At 43.0% G+C, this 21,657-nt stretch overlaps 1 protein-coding gene across 1 annotated transcript in view; it reads right to left on the bottom strand.

Moving 5' to 3' along the window:
* LOC118390772 (glutamate receptor 3-like) overlaps positions 1–21,657 on the bottom strand; it is a 126,683-nt gene that overhangs the window by 86,196 nt on the left and 18,830 nt on the right. Inside the window, exon 3 of the mRNA XM_052457088.1 lies at positions 511–750. Within this exon, the coding sequence (XP_052313048.1) occupies positions 511–750 (240 nt within the window). The remainder of the gene's footprint in view (positions 1–510; positions 751–21,657) is intronic.

Genomic DNA, 21,657 nt, shown 5'->3' with positions numbered 1-21,657 from the left:
GTACAGTGGAGAGGGAAGGGGGGGAGGGGCATGAAGGACGTGTAAAAGTCACATTGTGTTGTGGCTCCTTTATATAATCCAATTACAGTCTAAATTATATTCAGAGGATTAGAGGCTGGTAGCGTATTGACTCTGAGGGAGATCCTACAGCACAGCAACAGTCACACAGACAGGAACGTCACCTGCCTTGGACTCATTTACTGAAGCAGCCAGGGGCCTGTTTAATGTGGAAGCCAAGGAAAAGCCTCCAGACACTAAAGCACTTTAGACATCATTACAGGCCCAGATTTAAAGCTTTTAGATCACTCTTAAAATGAGGACTGGGATCAGAGGATTTCCACACTGAGGGGAAATAATGATATACTTCATGGCTTAATGTGAGGTGACATGGGAGGAGGAGAGAGGAGCTATGGCTTTAACAGAGAGCCTCTTTGTACAGTATAGTACAGTATCTCATGTGTGTTCCAATGCAATGAAGTCTGTCAGACTGTTAGCCAGGCTGTTTCTTACCTCTCTCGGTGTCATAGAGGTAGACAAACTTCTCCCACTTGTAGTGGGCCAGCAGGCTGAGGACAGCTCCCCGTAGAGGAGGCCTCATCTGGATGACAAACTGCACGTCGGCATCGGCGGGGAAGCTGGGTGTGATGAAGGAGGTGTGCAGAGCCCCACAGAACGAGGTCAGCGTGTTCATGGACTTCTGGTCGTAGAAGCCGAAGATGGCATACACTCCTCTGGAGAACTGGGAGCAGACTGGACAAACAGACAGACAAACAGACAGAACAGTCAGTTCTGGGTCAGAACATAGTCAACCTAGAAAGACAAACAGTCTGTTTGAGTAAGTTCAGGTGAGGGCCAGAACTCAGAACACAGTCAACCAAACAGGTTGGTTAGGATTAGGACACAGTCAATCAAGCTTCCAGGCAGACCACAAGCAGACAAATGAAGTAATCTCTTCCCACATTCAGACATCCAGGTGAGGGCCAGAACACAGTCAACTACACACACAGTCCAATAAGGCCATATCTCTCCATGCAGTCATAGAACATAACACACAGCCTGACATGTATTTATTAATTTATTGACTGAGAACACATTCTCATTTACAGCAATGACCTGGGGAATAGTTACAGGGGAGAAGAGTGGGGATGAATGAGCCAATAAGAAGCTGGGAATGATTAGGTGGCCATGATGCTATGTGGCTTGGAAATTTAGCCAGGACACTGGGGTTAACACCCCTACTCTTACGATAAGTGCCATGGGATCTTTAGTGACCAGAGTCAAGACACCTGTTTAACATCCCATCCGAAAGAAGGCACTCTACACAGGGTATTGTCCCCAATCACTGCCTGGGACATGGGGATATATTTTGGGGGGACCAGAGGAAAGAGTGCCTCCTCCAACATGATCAGATCTCAAAATAATAGCTACCAAGCAGAGAGAGAGAGAGAGAATGGATGAATCAGAATATTGTAGGATGAAGATGTGATGGTGGAGTAATAGAGAATTCAAGGGAGTTCATGTGTAGAAGATGAACTATTACTTGTAAGGTTGTGAAGAAGCATTAATCTATATAAATAGGAAAATAAATGGTGACTATTTGAATAAATGACAGCCGTGTGGGATGTGCGTTCCCATGGCAGTGCTCTCTGCCTCTCTGTGCCCTTCACTTCTCCTTGGACAATGTATCTGCTTGGTTAAACAACTAGAACTAATGGGGGAAATCAGTGCACTGGCCAGTGCTCTTAATGGACAAATACCTCCTACCACCATGCAGGACGCAGGCAGGCGTTGTTGCAGCATAGGGCTGTGCTCGCTGGTCGCTGCAGTATACATTGATTTATAAGAAGCTGCTATATAGGGCCATCTGTGGGGCTGATGAAAATTAGCTCTGGCTATAAACACTATGTACAATGCACCGTGTACTTGGTCTAACAAGGTGTAGATATTAGATTTTTACACAACAAATAGGTGAACAAACCTCTCTTGTGCATGTACAAAAGGTTTTAAACAAGCTCCTATGTCCCACCTTAACTCTGTCTCCTATAAATGTTTGTTTTAAGTGGAGTGGACATTTGTGAACCCTGAATAACAACTCTACTGATAACAACTCCACTGTCCCACACCATCTGGCTGATTCCTCAAGCTCTTTGCCCTCCGTGGACTGTGCTCCTCCTCACCCCTCTTCACCTGACTGACTTCTTTATTAGAAAATGAAAATGTTGCTGAAAGTGTTCGTTTTTTTTTCACAGGGTGGTCTGCTCTTGTTTTCAGCATGCAAAATTAGAAAATGAAAGAAATAACCATTGAAAAGGAATGCAGTACTAGAGCTTATCGAATAAATAGGGGCCAACCCCTCAAATAAATCTCTTGGAAGCCTTGAAACACCACAGCATTGTTGCTGCATAAAACTAGAAAGACTGACCTTTGGAGTGGATTGGTAAAAAGAGAACAGTCTGGAGACACACCTGACTCATTTCGCGCTTCTGTGATCTTCCAGTATTATTTTCAAGTTCAATGCTGCATGTTACACAACACTGGTTTAAAGGCATCTCAGCATCTTTCCTCCATCCAGCCAACTATTCACTACACATTTCTCTACCCATCTATCATGCTTCAATTCAACCACTTATCCATCCATCAATGAATCATCCCTCCCTCCATCCATCCGTTCATGGCCTTCCCCTTTGGTCTGTGCACACATCAGATGGATGTGTGTTTGTTCTGGGGCCAGGGGCAACACCAGCATAATGACTCTACTACAGCAGGTGTATATCTGTGTGAAGGTAAAGCATTCCATCTGCTTGGAATAACTAGTGACAGATGAGGCTGAAACTACTGCACGTGGTAGGAATTGACCTGAGGCTCTGTTGTGGCATTGTTTCATAGTCTAATCATATAATGTTTTTCTGCAGGCTTGAAGTACCTTTTTTAATTGAATGTGTTCTCCTCCCTCTCCCTTTGAAGAGGCTTAAGAGACAGGCATATAAGAAAATGTCAGAGTAGATTCCCATGCACTGCTAGTCCTCATATACAGTACCACAGCCTCTCTCAAAGCCAGCCCATGGCCTAAATAATAACAACCACACACTCCTTAGCTTACAAACCTGACATACCACAGACCTGATATATTGACTAATACACACATGCAACTGAGACACATTTATTTTTAAAGACAACCAATTCCAAGTCTATGGATTTTGACTCAAGACAAAGACTGTTTTCTCCACTACATACCAAGGGAGCCAGGCTCTGGTGATAAAAAAAATAGAATCCCTTCCAAGCCCTGGTTTTCAATGCACGGAAAATATTGGATTTGTAATTTTCCACAGCAAAGGGGAGGCTTTAACTCATACTATCAATATACACTGTAGCATGGAACAGCCACATCATAATAATGCAGTGCTAGCATGTTTGCTGCACAAAACGATAATAGCTCCTGTTTCATCAAGGTTAAATATAGCCCCAATTCTCCTTCTGCACTAATGAGATCATACATCTGGCTCCGGGAGTGGACTAACTGCTGGTATAATAACAGCAACATCTGGGCTCCGGGAGTGGACTTACTGCTGGTATAACAGCATCATCTGGGCTCCGGGAGTGGACTAACCTCTGGTATAACAGCATCTTCTGGGCTCCGGGAGTGGACTAGCTGCTGGTATAACAGCATCATCTGGGCTCCGGGAGTGGACTAGCTGCTGGTATAACAGCATCATCTGGGCTCGGGAGTGGACTAGCTGCTGGTATAACAACATCATCTGGGCTCTGGGAGTGGACTAACCTCTGGTATAACAGCATCATCTGGGCTCCGGGAGTGGACGAGCTGCTGGTATAACAGCATCATCTGGGCTCCGGGAGTGGACTAGCTGCTGATATAACAGCATCATCTGGGCTCCGGGAGTGGACTAGCTGCTGGTATAACAACATCATCTGGGCTCTGGGAGTGGACTAACCTCTGGTATAACAGCATCTTCTGGGCTCCGGGAGTGGACGAGCTGCTGGTATAACAGCATCATCTGGGCTCGGGAGTGGACTAGCTGCTGGTATAACAGCATCCCTGTGATCATGGCCTGGTCTGGCAATGGGGATGCACAACACTTTCTTTATTACAGGAGTGAATCAAAGCCCCTGGTAACAGGCCCTGTTCTACTGTTCTAGGGTAATTCACAGCTCTGTTCTATATGCTAACTAACCTGGTTGCCATCTCTGTTCAGCTATTACATTCCATTCCTTGCCACTCCTGTCATTAGACAAAGAGACTGGCCTTTCAGCAGTATTCAAATATGACTATTCTATCATTAATGAGCTCAAGGAGATTGGAGGATTTGATCCTGATTCGATAACCCTCAATTCAACGTCTATTCCACGTTGGTTCAATGTAATTTCATTGAAATGTGCCCAGTGGGAGCTATCATCCAATCACAATTTTATACAAAGTAGACTGATAGAAAGTTTTCCTAACTTAATTCATACATTTGATTGGAAACATTCTAACATTGGGCATTTTTTAATACATTTGATTGGAAACATTCTAACATTGGGCATTTTTTAATACATTTGATTGTGGGGAGTACAGAAAATTCCCCTTCATTGCATTTTTACCACCAGCCACTGTGAGCACAACATTGTCAACGCTGTAGCCTATTTTATATCCATCAAGCAAGAGCAAGGCAAGTTGGCTCGTTCCTCGAATATATAAAAAAATGTATTGATCGAGTGACCTATCTATATTGCTACTTCTGGGACACGAATCGGGCTAGGATATTGGTTCAAGAGCTATAAGGGACTGAACGTCATGTGTAATAAGGGTTACATGGAGAAAATAGGACCTCTCTGAAATGAAAATGAATGGCCCTCTCTTCAGCCAAATATATTTTACTTAAACCCTCCCTGAACGCTTGAAAGAAAACAAGTGACACTCCCCTATATCCCAAATAATAATTCAAACAAAGTGGATAGCACAGAACACCGTTTATCCTCATTTCACGGACAGACCAGAGCCTTAGATGTGCAGTTTTAGAAACTCTTCTTCGTCCTGTCAGCATTACATGGCAATGTAGGAATTTCCATAGCGCACAGGGCTGTGGGCCAGAAGGTTGTGCAGGTTCACAGACCACCACGGACAAGAGTAGGGGTGGAAAGATCTCCTTTACAGTCAAAGCATTGCATGAATCTATCATCGTATTTACAGGTCCGACAAAAAAAATGCCTTTTAGAAATATTTAAGGCAATTCTACTTGTTTTTTACATACTAGCAGAATCTGTTTTAATAGCACACATATTACCGGAATTACAGGCTAAGAATGGAAAGGGAGATAGGCCTGTGTTCATAGTAGCCCAAATAACTACCTCTTTCCCAACTATATTTAATTTATTTATTTATTTTGCTCCTTTGCACCCCATTATTTGTATTTCTACTTTGCACATTCTTCCATTGCAAAACTACCATTCCAGTGTTTTACTTGCTATATTGTATTTACTTTGCCACCATGGCCTTTTTTGCCTTTACCTCCATTCTCATCTAATTTGCTCACATTGTATATAGACTTGTTTATACTGTATTATTGACTGTATGTTTGTTTTACTACATGTGTAACTCTGTGTCGTTGTATCTGTCGAACTGCTTTGCTTTATCTTGGCCAGGTCGCAATTGTAAATGAGAACTTGTTCTCAACTTGCCTACCTGGTTAAATAAATAATATAAATAATAATATGCCATTTAGCAGACGCTTTTATCCAAAGCGACTTACAGTCATGTGTGCATACATTCTACGTATGGGTGGTCCCGGGAATCGAACCCACTACCCTGGCGTTACAAGCGCCATGCTCTACCAACTGAGCTACAGAAGGACCACAAATAAAGGTGAAATAAAATAAAAATAAATAGTACCATATTTGTCCAATGACAAATAAGTGTATCTTGTTTGCAATTAAACTGTCCCTGTTTTGAAATAATTAAATCTGAGACGTCATTAGGAATCTGAGCATGGTACTTTTAAAAGTTAGGCCTACCTTCCATCCCAGACAGTAGGCCTAACTTCCATCCTAGACAGTAGGCCTACCTTCCATCCCAGACAATAGGCCTACCTTCCATCCCAGACAGTAGGCCTACCTTCCATCCCAGACAGTAGGCCTACCTTCCATCCCAGACAGTAGGCCTACCTTCCATCCCAGACAGTAGACCTACCTTCCATCCCAGACAGTAGGCCTACCACCCATCCCAGACAGTAGGCCTACCTCCCATCCCAGACAGTAGGCCTACCTTCCATCCCAGACAGTAGGCCTACCTTCCATCCCAGACAGTAGGCCTACCTCCCATCCCAGACAGTAGGCCTACCTCCCATCCCAGACAGTAGGCCTACCTTCCATCCCAGACAGTAGGCCTACCTTCCATCCCAGACAGTAGGCCTACCTCCCATCCCAGACAGTAGGCCTACCTCCCATCCCAGACAGCAGGTCTACCTCCCATCCCAGACAGTAGGCCTACCTCCCATCCCAGACAGTAGGCCTACCTCCCATCCCAGACAGTAGGCCTACCTCCCATCCCAGACAGTAGGCCTACCTCCCATCCCAGACAGTAGGCCTACCTTCCATCCCAGACAGTAGGCCTACCTCCCATCCCAGAAAGTAGGCCTACCTTCCATCCCAGACAGTAGGCCTACCTCCCATCCCAGACAGTAGGCCTACCTCCCATCCCAGACAGTAGGCCTACCTTCCATCCCAGACAGTAGGCCTACCTTCCATCCCAGACAGTAGGCCTACCTCCCATCCCAGACAGTAGGCCTACCACCCATCCCAGACAGTAGGCCTACCTTACATCCCAGACAGTAGGCCTACCTTCCATCCCAGACAGTAGGCCTACCTCCCATCCCAGACAGTAGGCCTACCTCCCATCCCAGACAGTAGGCCTACCTTCCATCCCAGACAGTAGGCCTACCTCCCATCCCAGACAGTAGGCCTACCTCCCATCCCAAACAGTAGGCCTACCTTCCATCCCAGACAGTAGGCCTACCTCCCATCCCAGACAGTAGGCCTACCTTCAATCCCAGACAGTAGACCTACCTTCCATCCCAGACAGTAGGCCTACCTTCCATCCCAGACAGTAGGCCTACCTCCCATCCCAGACAGTAGGCCTACCTTCCATCCCAGACAGTAGGCCTACCTTACATCCGGGACAGTAGAGATACCTTCCATCCCAGACAGTAGGCCTACCTCCCATCCCAGACAGTAGGCCTACCTCCCATCCCAGACAGTAGGCCTACCTTCCATCCCAGACAGTAGGCCTACCTTCCATCCCAGACAGTAGGCCTACCTCCCATCCCAGACAGTAGACCTACCTCCCATCCCAGACAGTAGGCCTACCTCCCATCCCAGACAGTAGGCCTACCTTCCATCCCAGACAGTAGGCCTACCTCCCATCCCAGACAGTAGGCCTACCTCCCATCCCAGACAGTTGGCCTACCTCCCATCCCAGACAGTAGGCCTACCTTCCATCCCAGACAGTAGGCCTACCTTCCATCCCAGACAGTAGGCCTACCTTCCATCCCAGACAGTAGGCCTACCTTCCATCCCAGACAGTAGGCCTACCTTCCATCCCAGACAGTAGGCCTACCTCCCATCCCAGACAGTAGGCCTACCTCCCATCCCAGACAGTAGGCCTACCTCCCATCCCAGACAGTAGGCCTACCTCCCATCCCAGACAGTAGGCCTACCTTCCATCCCAGACAGTAGGCCTACCTTCCATCCCAGACAGTAGGCCTACCTCCCATCCCAGACAGTAGGCCTACCTCCCATCCCAGACAGTAGGCCTACCTCCCATCCCAGACAGTAGGCCTACCTCCCATCCCAGACAGTAGGCCTACCTCCCATCCCAGACAGTAGGCCTACCTTCCATCCCAGACAGTAGGCCTACCAATGCAGAGAAATGAAAGCTTTAACTGCTGGCTACTCTTCTTCCATGGCTTAACCCAACAAGAGAAGATCACACAGAAGTGTTGCCCTAAAAGCTGTCTGAGTTTAAACATATTCTATTGTACGGAAAAGCTTAATCAATTGATAGTGACAGAATTTGATTACTTCCCAAGCAAAGTCTTTTTTTTGTCTCCTGGCTATAGAAAGTCGTAGCTCAGCCTCAATGTCAAAGAAACAAAACAATGATATCCCCATATGCATCGGAGTCATGTCTTTTCTGGGTATTTTACAGCTTGTTTCTAGCATAAAGTATCGCGGACCAAAGCACTGTCATAGATCACTTTATATAATCAGATATTTTTTATTTTCTTCAAAATCTTGAGCTAACAATGGGTAGGCCTGTGCCTTTTGCCATTTTCTTAAATAAAAGGTAGGCATATGGCATTCCCTCTCATACCCCCTCAATTCGAGTTCTGGTTTTAACTTAACAGCCCTTCACTGACACGGAGGTGGGCAATTTAAAGAGAGTATGGTGGGTGGAGGAATTGGCCAACTAATCTATGTACAAGTGCCTTCAGAAGGTATTCATACCTTTCAAATTATTCCACATTGTGTTGTGTTACGGCCTGAATTCAAAATGGATTAGGTAGATGTTTTCCTATCTACACACAATACCTCATAATGACAAAGTGAAAACATGTTTTGATAAATGTTTGTAAATGTATTGAAAATTAAATGAATACATATCTAATTTACATAGGTATTCACACCCCTGAGTGAAATCACCTTTGGCAGTGATTACAGCTTTGAGTCTTTCTGGATAATATTTTGCCAGTGCATAGCTCCATTTCGTTCTTATTCTGAAAATCTCCCAGTCCTAACGATTACAAGTATACCCATAACATTTGAGTAATTTAGCAGACACTCTTATCCATACTTACAGTAGTGAGTGCATACATTTTCATACTTTTCTTTTTTTCACACTGGTCCCCATGGGAATCAAATGCACAATTCTGGCGTTGTAAACACCATGCTCTACCAACTGAGATACACAGGAACACATGATGCAGTCACCATTATGCTTGACAATATGCAAGCTGGTACTGAGTAATGCGTTGTATTAGATTTACCCCAAGCATAACACTTTATATTCATGACAAAAAGTTAATGGCATTAAATGTTTGTTTTTTGCCGTATTACTGTCTTTTTGAAAACAGAATGCATGTTTTGGAATATTTTTTATTCTTTACAGGCTTCCTTCTTTTCACTCTGTCAATTAGGCTAGTATTGTGCAGTAACTACAATTTTGTTGATCCATCCCCAGTTGACCTCATGGTGAACTGTCCTTCCTCTCTGGCAACTGAGTTAGGAAAGACGCCTGTATGTTTGTAGTGACTGGGTGTATTGATACACCATCCAAAGTGTAATTAATAACTTCACTATGCTCAAAGGGATATTCAATGTCTGCTTTTTTATTTTTACCCATCTACCAATAGTGCCCTTCTTTGCGAACCTTTGGAAAACATCCCTTGTCTTCGTGGTTAGATCTGTGTTTTGAAGTTCACCTTATAGATCATTGTATGTGTGGGGTACAGAGATGATGTAGTCATTCAAAACTCATGTTTAAACACTATTATTGCACACGGAGTCCATGCAACTTATTATGTGACTTGTTAAGCACATTTTTACTCCTGAAATGATTTAGGTTTGTCATAACAAAAGGGTTGAATACTTATTGACTCAAGACATTTCAGCTTTTAATCTTTTTTTAATTTGTAAAAACGTATTTTGAAAAACATAGTAACACTTTGACATGATGGGGTATTGTGTGTAGGCCAGTGACAAACAAAAACCCATGTAGGCTTTATGTGGAAAAAGTCAAGGGGTGTGAATACTTTTTGAAGGCACTGTACATAGCAGCCTAAAGCCTAATTTCGTCTGTCAAACAGGTAAGCCTACCTTGTATTTCTTACATAGGAAGAAATAGGCTCCAACACAAACTCCTCTTGTTGTTAGCAAAGTCTAAATAAAATGAAAACGGTTTAAATGAATTATGCCTACTCGAATGTGCCTACTTTCAGCACTATGAGCTGTCCATTTCCATTTGATTGTACCGCGGCTGCTGCTTCAAATTTCAATATCACAATGTAAATTACCAGAATCGACACACAATACCCTATAATGACAAAGCAAAAATAGTATTCTATACATTTGTGCAAATCTATTATAAGTAAAAAACTGAAATATCACATTTACAACGATTATGTAACTGTATATCCATCCTTAAGAGAAATAGAGAGAGGACGGAAGAGAGAGAAAGGCCAGTGGACATGCCAGCGGACGCGGAGATGCATGAATTACGCAAGAAGGGAACAGTGAAGACAGAGATGTGTAAATGAAAAGTTAATTCATAGGCTGGGATATTAATCTTCCATTCGTATGCTAGCCTATATATTAGCCCCAGCCTACTACAGTGAATTCAGGCGACCAACACCTGTGCTATGGTATGTATGACAAAAACAATATTTTTTTCAGACGCATGTTTTCTGCTAATGAATTGAAGTTCAACACAGCCAAATGTGTCAGCTTAATTAAATGCTCAATAAAAATGTATAGTGCTTAGGCATATTTAATGATACACTGGCTGTAGACAACAGATCGCAGGGCAGGCAATCCCCGATTCCTCACTGAATTCTTTTTTGGAAATGTCAAGTTCACTTTCTCATCCATAAACGCATATTAAGTGCACTGCCCAGAAGCCCACACCAGCAGGATGGGGGCTTTTCATTAGGAGGAAAGTCTACCGTTGAAAGTCTACCGCGAAAATAATTTCCACAATTTAAATATTATGCTTATGGGGACACCTATTCATTTGGCAGCAAAGCACGAGTGATCAGTGTAGCCTTTTATAGTTTAGACGTGATGTTGAAATATCTTCACTCCTATAATAAAAAACAGCATGCTTCCGTCATAGACTCAGTTGAATTAAAGAAATTACAGAGGGCATTAAAATAATTACAGGGGGCAGTTTGGAAAAACGAATGTCCATCAGAAAGTATCCTAAAGTAGCCTGTCTGGACTCCATCTTAATAAGAGAGGAGGGACTAATATTATAACTGAAATTAGCGTAGCAAAATTGTAAAAATGTCATGATGATTAGCAAATGCAAGGAATGACGACAGGTGCCAGTTTTGCGTTTCTTCCCTCTCATAATGGGAGAGAAACTGAAGCAAAAGTAGTGTAAGGTTCTGTATTTATTTTCTTAGTCAACCATGTGTTCTGTTTCGTTGTGTTCTTGAAGGTAGCCCTGTTTCTTTGTGTTCTTGAACGTAGCCCTGTCTTTAATTTTTGTTCATTGATTTCACCTGTGTTAGTTACTCACCTGGTCTCGTCAGCTCCTTATTTAGTTCAGTTCATTCTGTTTGTGCCTTGGTGAGGTATTGTTTGTTTAGATTATAAACTCAGCAAAAAAAAAAAAAAGTCACCTTTTCAGGACGCTGTCTTCCAAAGATAATTTGTAAAAATGTAAATAACTTCCCAGATCTTCATTGTAAAGGGTTTAAACACTGTTTCCCATGCTTGTTCAATGAACCATAAACAATTAATAAACATGCATCGTGGAACGGTCGTTAAGACACTAACAGCTTACAGACGGTAGGCAATTAAGGTCACAGTTATGAAAACTTAGGACACGAAAGAGGCCTTTTTACTGACTCTGAAAAACACCAAAAGAAAGATGCCCAGGGTCCCTGCTCATCTGTGTGAACATGCCTTAGGCATGCTCAAGGAGGCATAAGGACTGCAGATGTGGCCAGGGAAATAAATTGCAATGTCCGTACTGTGAGATGCCTAAGACAGTGTTACAGGGAGACAGGATGGACAGCTGATCGTTCTCGCAGTGGCAGACCACGTGTAACAACACCTGCACAGGATTGGTACATCCGAACCTCACATCTGCGGGACAGGTACAGGATGGCAACAACAGATGCCCGAGTTACACCAGGAATGCGGCAGGAATGCACAATCCCTCCATCAGACTGTCAGACTGTCCGCAATAGGCTGAGAGAGGCTGGACAGAGGGCTTGTAGACCTGTTGTAAGGCAGGTCCTCACCAGACATCACCGGCAGCAACATCGCCTATGGGCACAAACCCACCGTCGCTGGACCAGACAGGACTGGCAAAAAGTGCTCTTCACTGACAAGTCGCGGTTTAGTCTCACCAGGGGTGACGGTTGGATTCGCGTTTCTCGTTGAAGGAGCGAGTGTTACAGCGAGGCCTGTACTCTGGAGCGAGATCGATTTGGAGGTGGAGGGTCCGTTACGGTCTGGGGTGGTGTGTCACAGCATTATCAGACTGATCTTGTTGTCATTGCACAGCGTTGATATTGCCTGCGTTACAGGGAAGACATCCTCCTCCCTCATGTGGTACCTCCCTGACATGTCCCTCCAGCATGACAATGCCACCAGCCATACTGCTCGTTCTGTGTGTGATTTCCTGCAAGACAGGGATGTTAGTGTTCTGCCATGGTCAGTGAAGAGCCCGGATCTCAATCCCACTGAGCACGTCTGGGACCTGTTGGATCGGAGGGTGAGGATTAGGGCCATTCCCCCCCAGAAATGTCTGGGAACTTGCAGGGGCCTTGGTGGAAGAGTGGGTTAACATCTCACAGCAATAACGGGCAAATATGGTGCAGTCTATGAGGAGGAGATGTACTGCAGCACTTAATGCAGCTGGTGGCCACACCAGATACTGACTTACTTTTGATTTTGACCCCCCTTGTTCAGGGACACATAATTCCATTTCTGTTAGTCACATGTCTGTGGAACTTGTTCAGTTTGTCTCAGTTGTTAAATCTTATGTTCATACATATATTTACGGGTTAAGTTTGCAGGTTTACTAAGCCTTTTCCTAGCTCATTTGTGAGAACCAGTTATAGCCTTCAGTCCTAATTTTGATTTACCTGCCTGTTTGCCTATCGGTGTATGACCATTGCCTGCCTGTGAACACGATACCTGCCTTCTGCGAAGGCGAAATAAACATCTGCCGCGCTCTGCGCGTGAATCTACATATTTTTCTCCCCGAGTATTCATTACACGTAGCTAGATTGAATGTTGTAAGCTAATATTTTCCGTATCATTCTAGCCACTTTGAACAATATGCTCTTGCATTGACACTGACTTTCTGTTTTTACTCAATGACATTCAAATTAGCATTGAAAAAAGTCACTAATTTAAGTTTGTTCCGCCTGAGCGAGTCTGACCAAAAGTCAGAGACCACTATGATACAAATGCATTTGGATCGCGGGAACAGAGCAGAAATAGGCTTTTGTAGGCTACAGTCCAATCTATCTCTTCCAATGGCTCAACTACTATCCGTATACAAAGGTTATCCAATTTGAATTAACGCTTGGAGGTAAGGACGACAGCAGTGCTGTAGCCTATGGGCTGTATGGATATCACAAATCTATATGTTTGTGTATTTTAACCCAATAATGGTTGAATTGAAGATGTTTAAGCTGCCTATCAATCATTGTTTTTGCGAACTGTGGGCAGCCAGTGAACAATGTGCATAGGGTCGATCCAAGCCTACGGAATAACAGTTTGAGGGAGTTCCTCCCTTCAACAATCCTCAGTAGTATTGTGCACCTTACTGTCAAAAACAAGTTTAATTTAAGAAGACCACAAGTGTTTTTTTTATTGCTCAATCTAATGTTCTGATAAATGTCCATATGCCTAACGAACACATGCTCAAATTTGCGACATTTTGATGTCATAAACAGCTGCAAATTATCGAGATATCTATAGGCCTGTATCAAACTCAGCATACGGCATACATTTTTAACATGCAAATAGCATTTATCGGTATAGTGCTAAAAGCATGCCATTTCATGAGAGCTGCATTTTATTTTTCAACTCAAATCAGTGAGCCCAATCTGTCCTCTATGGCAACAAAATCAGAAACAACAGAGTAGGCGAATTAGTCCTTAGTTTTGGGGTTATGCTCAGGTAAAACAGTTCGGCTAATCTATAATTCCATATTTCCAAGTCCTATTCTTGAAGATCAATGAATATTACATTTATTGGAATGACTGGAAATGTGTCTGACTTTGGTTTTTAATGTAAAGACATAGCCTAATGGTATTATTATCTATAGGTAGAAAGAAATTGGTTAAAAGAAGCCTATATAACCAAACCGTAAAGTAAAATGCAACATCTATTCATGGCCAGCTAGGTAAACTAACATTGATTTATCCAGCAATATGTCGTTCAATTGGTAATACTAATTTTTGTCTTCTTCTAATTCCTCTTAAGGAAAAGTAATCGAAAAGTTGTTACTGATTACAATTTTGGACAGGTAACTTGTAACTGTAACAGATTACATTTAGAAAGTAAACTACCCAACCCTGGTTCTATAAACCCACAGCTCTATTCTACAGTCGCTCCTAGCTCTGTGCACCTCTGCTCAGAATAATACCACAGAGGTGTTAATCGCATGATTAACTCACAGTTAAAAATGAAGCATCATTTCTCTTCACTTTCTCTAAGTATTCTCTGACATTCTGTCTTTCTTCTCTCTTCTAATTAGGCCCCTCACCTTCTGACGTGGCTGTCTGTCATTCATTACTGCTGACGTAGCTAGCACTGCCTCCCCCTTCTTTCTCTGTTGGTCCCCCTCTCTTGACAACTCATTAAACGTAATGGGTGGTTGCTGCGGTCCCAGTGACCCCAGCGTTATATCATGTTTCCCAGAAACCTGGGGATTTGCACATCAGAAGGTCTCCCCTACAGGCAGCTGTTGGATCTATTGTGAGTCTTACACACCACTCAGTGAGGTGAGGATTAAGCTGTATGAACGCTGTGCACCGCACCACACCACACCGCACCAACACAGTCCAGACAGCCTGCTTGCCTGCAAAGTGAATTCTTAAAGCGCTAGCTAGCTGCTATCGCTGAAGACGGGGTGAGGAGAAGCTAACAGAACAGAAGCAACAGGCTTTCTCTCCAGATTGCTGCTGCTTTCCTTGCCCAGACAAGGTAACAAAAGAGGCATCAGTAAGGCAGTCAGAAAATCAATCCCCCATCCATGTGACTGAGTAGAGTGGTAAGAGGGCATTACGGGCTAACTAAGGCAAACCAAGCTCCTTGACATTGCTGAGGCCAACCTCCTACACAGGTTATTATATCTCTGATGGAGTAAGGATGAGCGTAGCCCACTCTTCCACCAAGGCACCTGCAAGTTCCCGGACATTTCTGGGGGGGAATGGCCCTCGCCCTCACCCTCTGATCCAACCGGTCCCAGACGTGCTCAATGGGATTGAGATCCGGGCTCTTCACTGACCATGGCAGAACACTGACATCCCTGTCTTGCAGGAAATCACGCACAGAACGAGCAGTATGGCTGGTGGCATTGTCATGCTTGTTTAAAGGTCCTGGGGTCTGACGGCAGACAGACAGGGGATGTGGGCCTACTATGGACAACTGCATCACCCTCTGGGGCACTGGATGACTAGAAATGCTGTTGCCTGAGGGTGAGGTTATTAAGTTATACAGTTATTAGGTAATGCCTAAGACAAGTAACCTCTGTTGGTACTGGACTGGCTGTACTCTACTGTGGTGCTGGGAGCTAGCAGGGAGGAGAGTGTTGACTGCTGTCCAGGGCAACTTCCCCCTTCTTCAGAGAGGCATCCTGGGTGAGAGGCAGGTCAGGGGCCCAGGGAGAGGCTCTAAGCAGCATGGGTATACCTGTATAAGGGCCACATGTTCATGGACATAATAGAGCAGAGCACACAACAGCTGCTGACACACGTCACACACACACACACACTACACACAATATTTGAAATTATATGAAATAACAACAAAAAAGATCCAAACAACTCCAAAATATAAATACTGTAGATAAAAGACATCATAATACTCTTATGGTATACTTATTGAGAAAGAGAAACAACCGGCACATGTTCAAAGCCACAGCCTTACTAACTACTGGATGTGAAATTGTTTTGGAGGTGGAAAATACTGTTTTTATCCTACTGTAATGTGGGAAGCACTGTTAGACAGACAACATAACCAATGGTACAATATGCTGCTGTTACGCTTCAAATGCATTTCACTGCTCTCAAGACTGTTCAAGCACACCTAAAGCATGCCTGTGGCCACAACACCCCTGTGTTTCAAAATAAATACATACTTCCTTCTCTTATCCCAGAAGAGGGATATTGTCCCATGAAAAGAAATGTATATATATAATTGATTATATATAATTGTATTATATAATTGACTTGTATTTTATAGATTGCATGCATTAAACCAAATGAAATTGTGCCTAATCAGATCCATATGTAATGCCATAATGAGCAGTGAGATAACATATAATGAGGGAATGTGAGTGTTTTTGTGGTTGTAACAGGCAGTAACTTCATATGGACCTGACATCTAATCTAGTTTTTTTTAAATGAATACATGAATCAAATCAAAAGCTCATTTTATCTGTCACATGCTTAGTAAACAACAGGTGTGGACTAACAGTGGAACAGTACTCGGCCCCCCGTTTCCTGTATTCTACGATCAGCTACTTTGTCTTGGTGACATTGAGGGAAAGGTTGTTGCCAGTTGTCTCATCGTCGTCGGTGATCAGGCCTATCACCGCCATTTCGTCAGCAAACTTAATGATGGTGTTGGAGTCGTGCACGGCCAGGGCATGAACAGGGAGTACTAAGCACGCACTCCCCCCGTGTTAACCTCTAGCTCATTCTGCATGTTTCCATGGAAACCTTAGCAATCCCATACTGGAACGTTTTCTGGTGAACGTGGCGGATGTGTTGTTGCCTACCCTCACCAGGCGGTCCCCCAGGAAGTCCAGGATCCAGGTGTTCAGTTCCAGGGTCTTTAGCTTTTTTTTTTTTTTTTACCTTTATTTAACCAGGCAAGTCAGTTAAGAACATATTCTTATTTTCAATGACGGCCTGGGAACAGTGGGTTAACTGCCTGTTCAGGGGCAGAACGACAGCTCGGGGGTTTGAACTCACAACCTTCCGGTTACTAGTCCAACGCTCTAACCACTAGGCTACGCTTAGTGATGAGCTTGGAGAGCACTATTGGTGTTGAATGCTGAGGTGTAGTCAATGAACATCATTCTCACATAGGTGTTCCTCTTGTCCAGATGGGAGAGGGCAGTGTGGAGTGCAATACAGATTGCGTCATCTGTGGATCTGTTTGGGCGGTATGCAAATTGGAGTGGGTCTAGTGTGTCTGAGATGATGGTGTTGATGTGAGCCATGACCAGCCTTTCAAAGCATTTCATGGCTACAGATGTGAGTGCTACGGGCAGGGCATTTAGACAGGTTACCTTGGCGTTCTTGGGCACAGGGACTATACATGTACATATTACCTACATGTACATATTACCTCAATTTCCTCGACTAACCGGTACCGGTACCCCCTGTACAGTATGTTGCCTCGCTATTGTTATTTTACTGCTGCTCTTTAATTATTTGTTACTTTTATTTTTTATTTATCTATTTTTTACTTAACACTTATTTTTCACTGTAAGGTCTGGCGCATGTGACAAATACAATTTTGATTTGATATGGTGGTCTGCTTGAAACATGTAGGTATTACAGACTGGGTCAGGGAGAGGTTGAAAATGTGATAAAAAGTGTAAAAGGAACAGCCTTCCGTCTTAATTCCCCAGGTCTGTCGGCTGATATGGTTATTCATCAGATACAGCCGACAAGCACAGAGACATTTTATGACGCATTTTCTGTGCCTTGTGCTCATTCCACCCAGAGGCGAGTTGTCATCGCTAGTCCAATCTTATCATAGTCACAAATGACCAAAGTTATTATCAGGCTGAAAAAAGTCCCTGAATGCAAACAAAACGTGACATAGTACAGAAATAAAAAGAGGGTGCTTCTGCTTCTGTTATACCCATGATGTTAGAGCTGTGAACTAGCACTAGGGGAAACTGTACGTTAGCAAAACTGCTCCTCTGTTTATAATATTGGAAACAGAAATTCGGTGAGTAGGTATGCCTCAGGCACCAATGTGAGATGTTGGTCGGGATACATCTTCCAACAGGTAAGTACATAACATGAAGTTGCACCAATGGTCTTCCTGTGTTTTCACTTCTGTCCTCAGAACACATCTGAGGTGGATTAGCGGTAGGCCTAATCTCAGGCCTACTGGCGTATGTATGCAGGCCACAAGTAAAACAAAATAATTAGGTGGAAATCAGTGTGAGTGAGCAACGGTCAGGCCCACTGACTATTATGGTCCTGTATGAGAGAATTATGATTTAATATTCCAACATGGTGGAACAGCAACACAGCTAACCCTCCACCCACACATACATTTGCATATTGCAGGAACAACAGCCCCAGACTGTTTATGAAGAGCAGGGGAAGGAGAGGAGAACATGCTTGATACAGATGTCATGTTCTTTTAAAGTCATTGCTTTCTTAAATGCTGCTAGCTTAGCATCAAAGCCCTTGATTGGAGAGTTGAAAGAAATCACAAGAGAGCCTCACAAGAGAAAGGTTGCACTCTGAGGATTTACAGTGTGTTGTATGCTTTTTGTGAGGAAAGGGTTAGGGGATTCAATAATTACGCATGTGAAGCACTGTTCAGATGATTGTAATGGGAGGAATTCCATCGTGACACCAGAGGGCTGTGCATCATCACCATGAAACCCAGTATGAAAAGTCTCCTTGGAATATTGCCTGATAACCTCACAGGATCAACTACCTTCCCGAATCTCCTTCAAATCCACCAACACACTCTTCTATAGACAGACAGTATTAGAGTGAAACCCATAGTTCTACTGTATATAAAAGTTGATATGACACAAGTGCCAGCTTAGACAACTCATTTCAAGCAGATGCTTGTTCTGAAAATGTACTGAAAGATTTAATAAACTGACAAACTGCCATGGGGGGTTATAAATGAACATGAAGTGATTCTTGTACGATTACCTTTCATCAAGCACATCATAAAATGTTCATCCTCTGTGTGGTTTCACAATTCATCATCATTTAATTTGTCTTTGAGGCAGTAGTGTGATGCTCAATTAACTGCTTTTGCCAATTCAGTAGAGATGTAGGATCTTAATTTGATCACCCTGTTGCAGGAGAACTTGTAGTGTATTTGAGGTTTCCACTTTGAAATGTCAGACCTGATTCTCCCTTATAAACATTTGTATCAACCCCTACAAAAATGTCCATTAATTAAAATCCACAAAATAATTCACACTTCCTGTTGCTGCAGGATTATTTCCCTGCTGTAGCAAACTGGCTCAAATGAAGATCTTACATCTGTACAAATGCCGAGTGGAATTAAGAACGAGGTACAAGCAAGTCCTTGAAAGCTATAAATACAGCACCTTTAAATTATTCACAGGCTCAATGGTGTGGTTGGTTCGTTTTTCATTAGGCTTCTAAATGTGAAGCACATAGCTTGTTGTCCTTGAATAATCTCAGGTAATAGTGAATCACAGCAGAGCCTTCAGTTCAGAGCTTCATTGTGCGCTGTTATAGCTAGCTGTTGTGTAAGAGTGCAAAATCTTTCAGCGGCGAAGGGGGCCATTGTGACCTGTCAGTAGAGATCACTGTCGCTTGGTTGCCACACTAGACATGCATGCACATTCTGACGCACAGGTTGAAAGGGGCACTGCACATCCCAATGACTAGCCCTCAGGATCATCCAACACTGATGCCATTTTACAACTTCACCATTACCACCAAGTGCACTGTGGGCAGAACATACTGCCTTCCGCATGTGTTGGAACTGGGTGTTCAGTACTGGGGATTGGGTTAAGCACAAAATGAAATAGAACACTACTGTGTTTTGTATCTCCATGGGGTTAAGTCTTTCATTTAGATACTAATTTGAGACTGGCAAGGTGACATTCTATTCAGACTGTATGTAATTATCTTTGTTTATCAATTACCGTGATTCAATGCACCGATGCCAAAATCCATCTGCCACTTTGTTAATTTTCTATACAACTTAATTTACCACATGCTGAGGAGAACCTGTTACTCTAGTCAGGTGTGAGAAGTGACCTCCTCCAAATGTGGTCCAAGCTGGGGATGTTTAAACGTGTCAGGATATCAGCCACTATGTCTGTAGTGCTCCTAATGCTCTGTCTAGAAAAAGAATCTCCTGATGCAGACGTCCTATGCTACTTTCATCTATTTAAAATAAAAGAATCTCCTGATGCAGACGTCCTATGCTACTTTCATCTATTTAAAATAAAATAATCTCCTGATGCAGACGTCCTATGCTACTTTCATCTATTTAAAGACTGACAAAGGAATTAATTGAGAAATGTTGATTCATATATACACCACCGTTCAGAAGTTTGGGGTCACTTAGAAATGTTCTTGTTTTTGAAAGAAAAGCAAATTTTTTTGTCCATGAAAATAACATCAAATTGATCAGAAATACAGTGTAGACATTGTTAATGTTGTAAATGACTATTGTAGCTGGAAACAGCTAATTTTTTATGGAATATCAATATAAGAATTTATTGTCACTCCTGTGTTCCAATGGCACGTTGTGTTAGCTAATCCAAGTTGATCATTTTAAAAGGCTAATTGATCATTAGAAAACCATTTTTCAAATATGTTAGCACAGCTGAAAACTGTTGTTCTGATGAAAAAAGCAATAAAACTGGAAGGCCAGCATCCCGGAGTTGCTTCTTCACTGTTGACGTTGAGACTGGTGTTTTTCGGGTACTATTTAATGAAGCTGCCAGTTGAGGACAGGCGTCTGTTTCTACCTAGACACTCTAATGTACTTGTCCTCTTGCTCAGTTGTGCACCGGGGCCTCCCACTCCTCTTTCTATTCTGGTTATAGCCAGTTTGCGCTGTTCTGTGAAGGGAGTAGTACACAGCGTTGTACAAGATCTTCAGTTTCTTGGCAATTTCTCTCATGGAATAGCCTTCATTTCTCAGAAGAAGAATAGACTGACGAGTTTCAGATTAAATAATTTTGTTTCTGGACATTTTGAGCCTGTAATCGAACCCACAAATGCGTGACCCCAAACTTTTGAAAGGTAGTGTATATATTTTTGGGGGTCATTTTTAACCATTGAAATGATTGAGACAAGGATTGTGTATGTGAGCCATTCAGAGGGTGAATGGGCAAGACAAAACATGTAAGTGCCTTTGAACGGGAGTGCAAGTCAACATTAGGAAGGTGTTCCCAATGTTTGGTGTTCTCAGTGTACTGTATATGTGAAAATCACTCTCTATGGTTGTTATTATGCAAGTCAGTAACCAGGTTTCCATCCAACCTTTTTACGCGAGTAAAGTACGTGTCGGATAAAAACATGTAATAACAAAATACGCTAGACAAGGTGGGACTTTTTGTGTTGGTAAAATTAATTATGCAAGAATTGTCGATGTATGCGCAAATATTGATATAATAACCATCATATCGAAGTAAACTTTGAGTTATGCGATGGCATTTTGTGAGGTCATCCCACTACAACACTTCAGGAAAGCATGCAGTTTATTAGGCTACAGATGAAATAAATTATGATGAACTTCACAGGGTGGTGAAAGTGCAAGGTCTTATTCTGGTGACATGATAATCGATACTTGGCTGCCATTTGACAAATAAAAATGAGTTTGCTCTTTTGTCCATAATAATAATATCATGATGTAGGCTATACACACGAGCCTATACCAGAGTGGGCACACTCGCTATATAAAGTAAAACATTTTGTGAGAAAACCTTCAGTA

This window comes from Oncorhynchus keta, chromosome 11 (genome assembly GCF_023373465.1).
Source record: "Oncorhynchus keta strain PuntledgeMale-10-30-2019 chromosome 11, Oket_V2, whole genome shotgun sequence".
NCBI lineage: Eukaryota > Metazoa > Chordata > Actinopteri > Salmoniformes > Salmonidae > Oncorhynchus > Oncorhynchus keta.
This window is presented reverse-complemented; position numbering and strand designations above follow the sequence as displayed.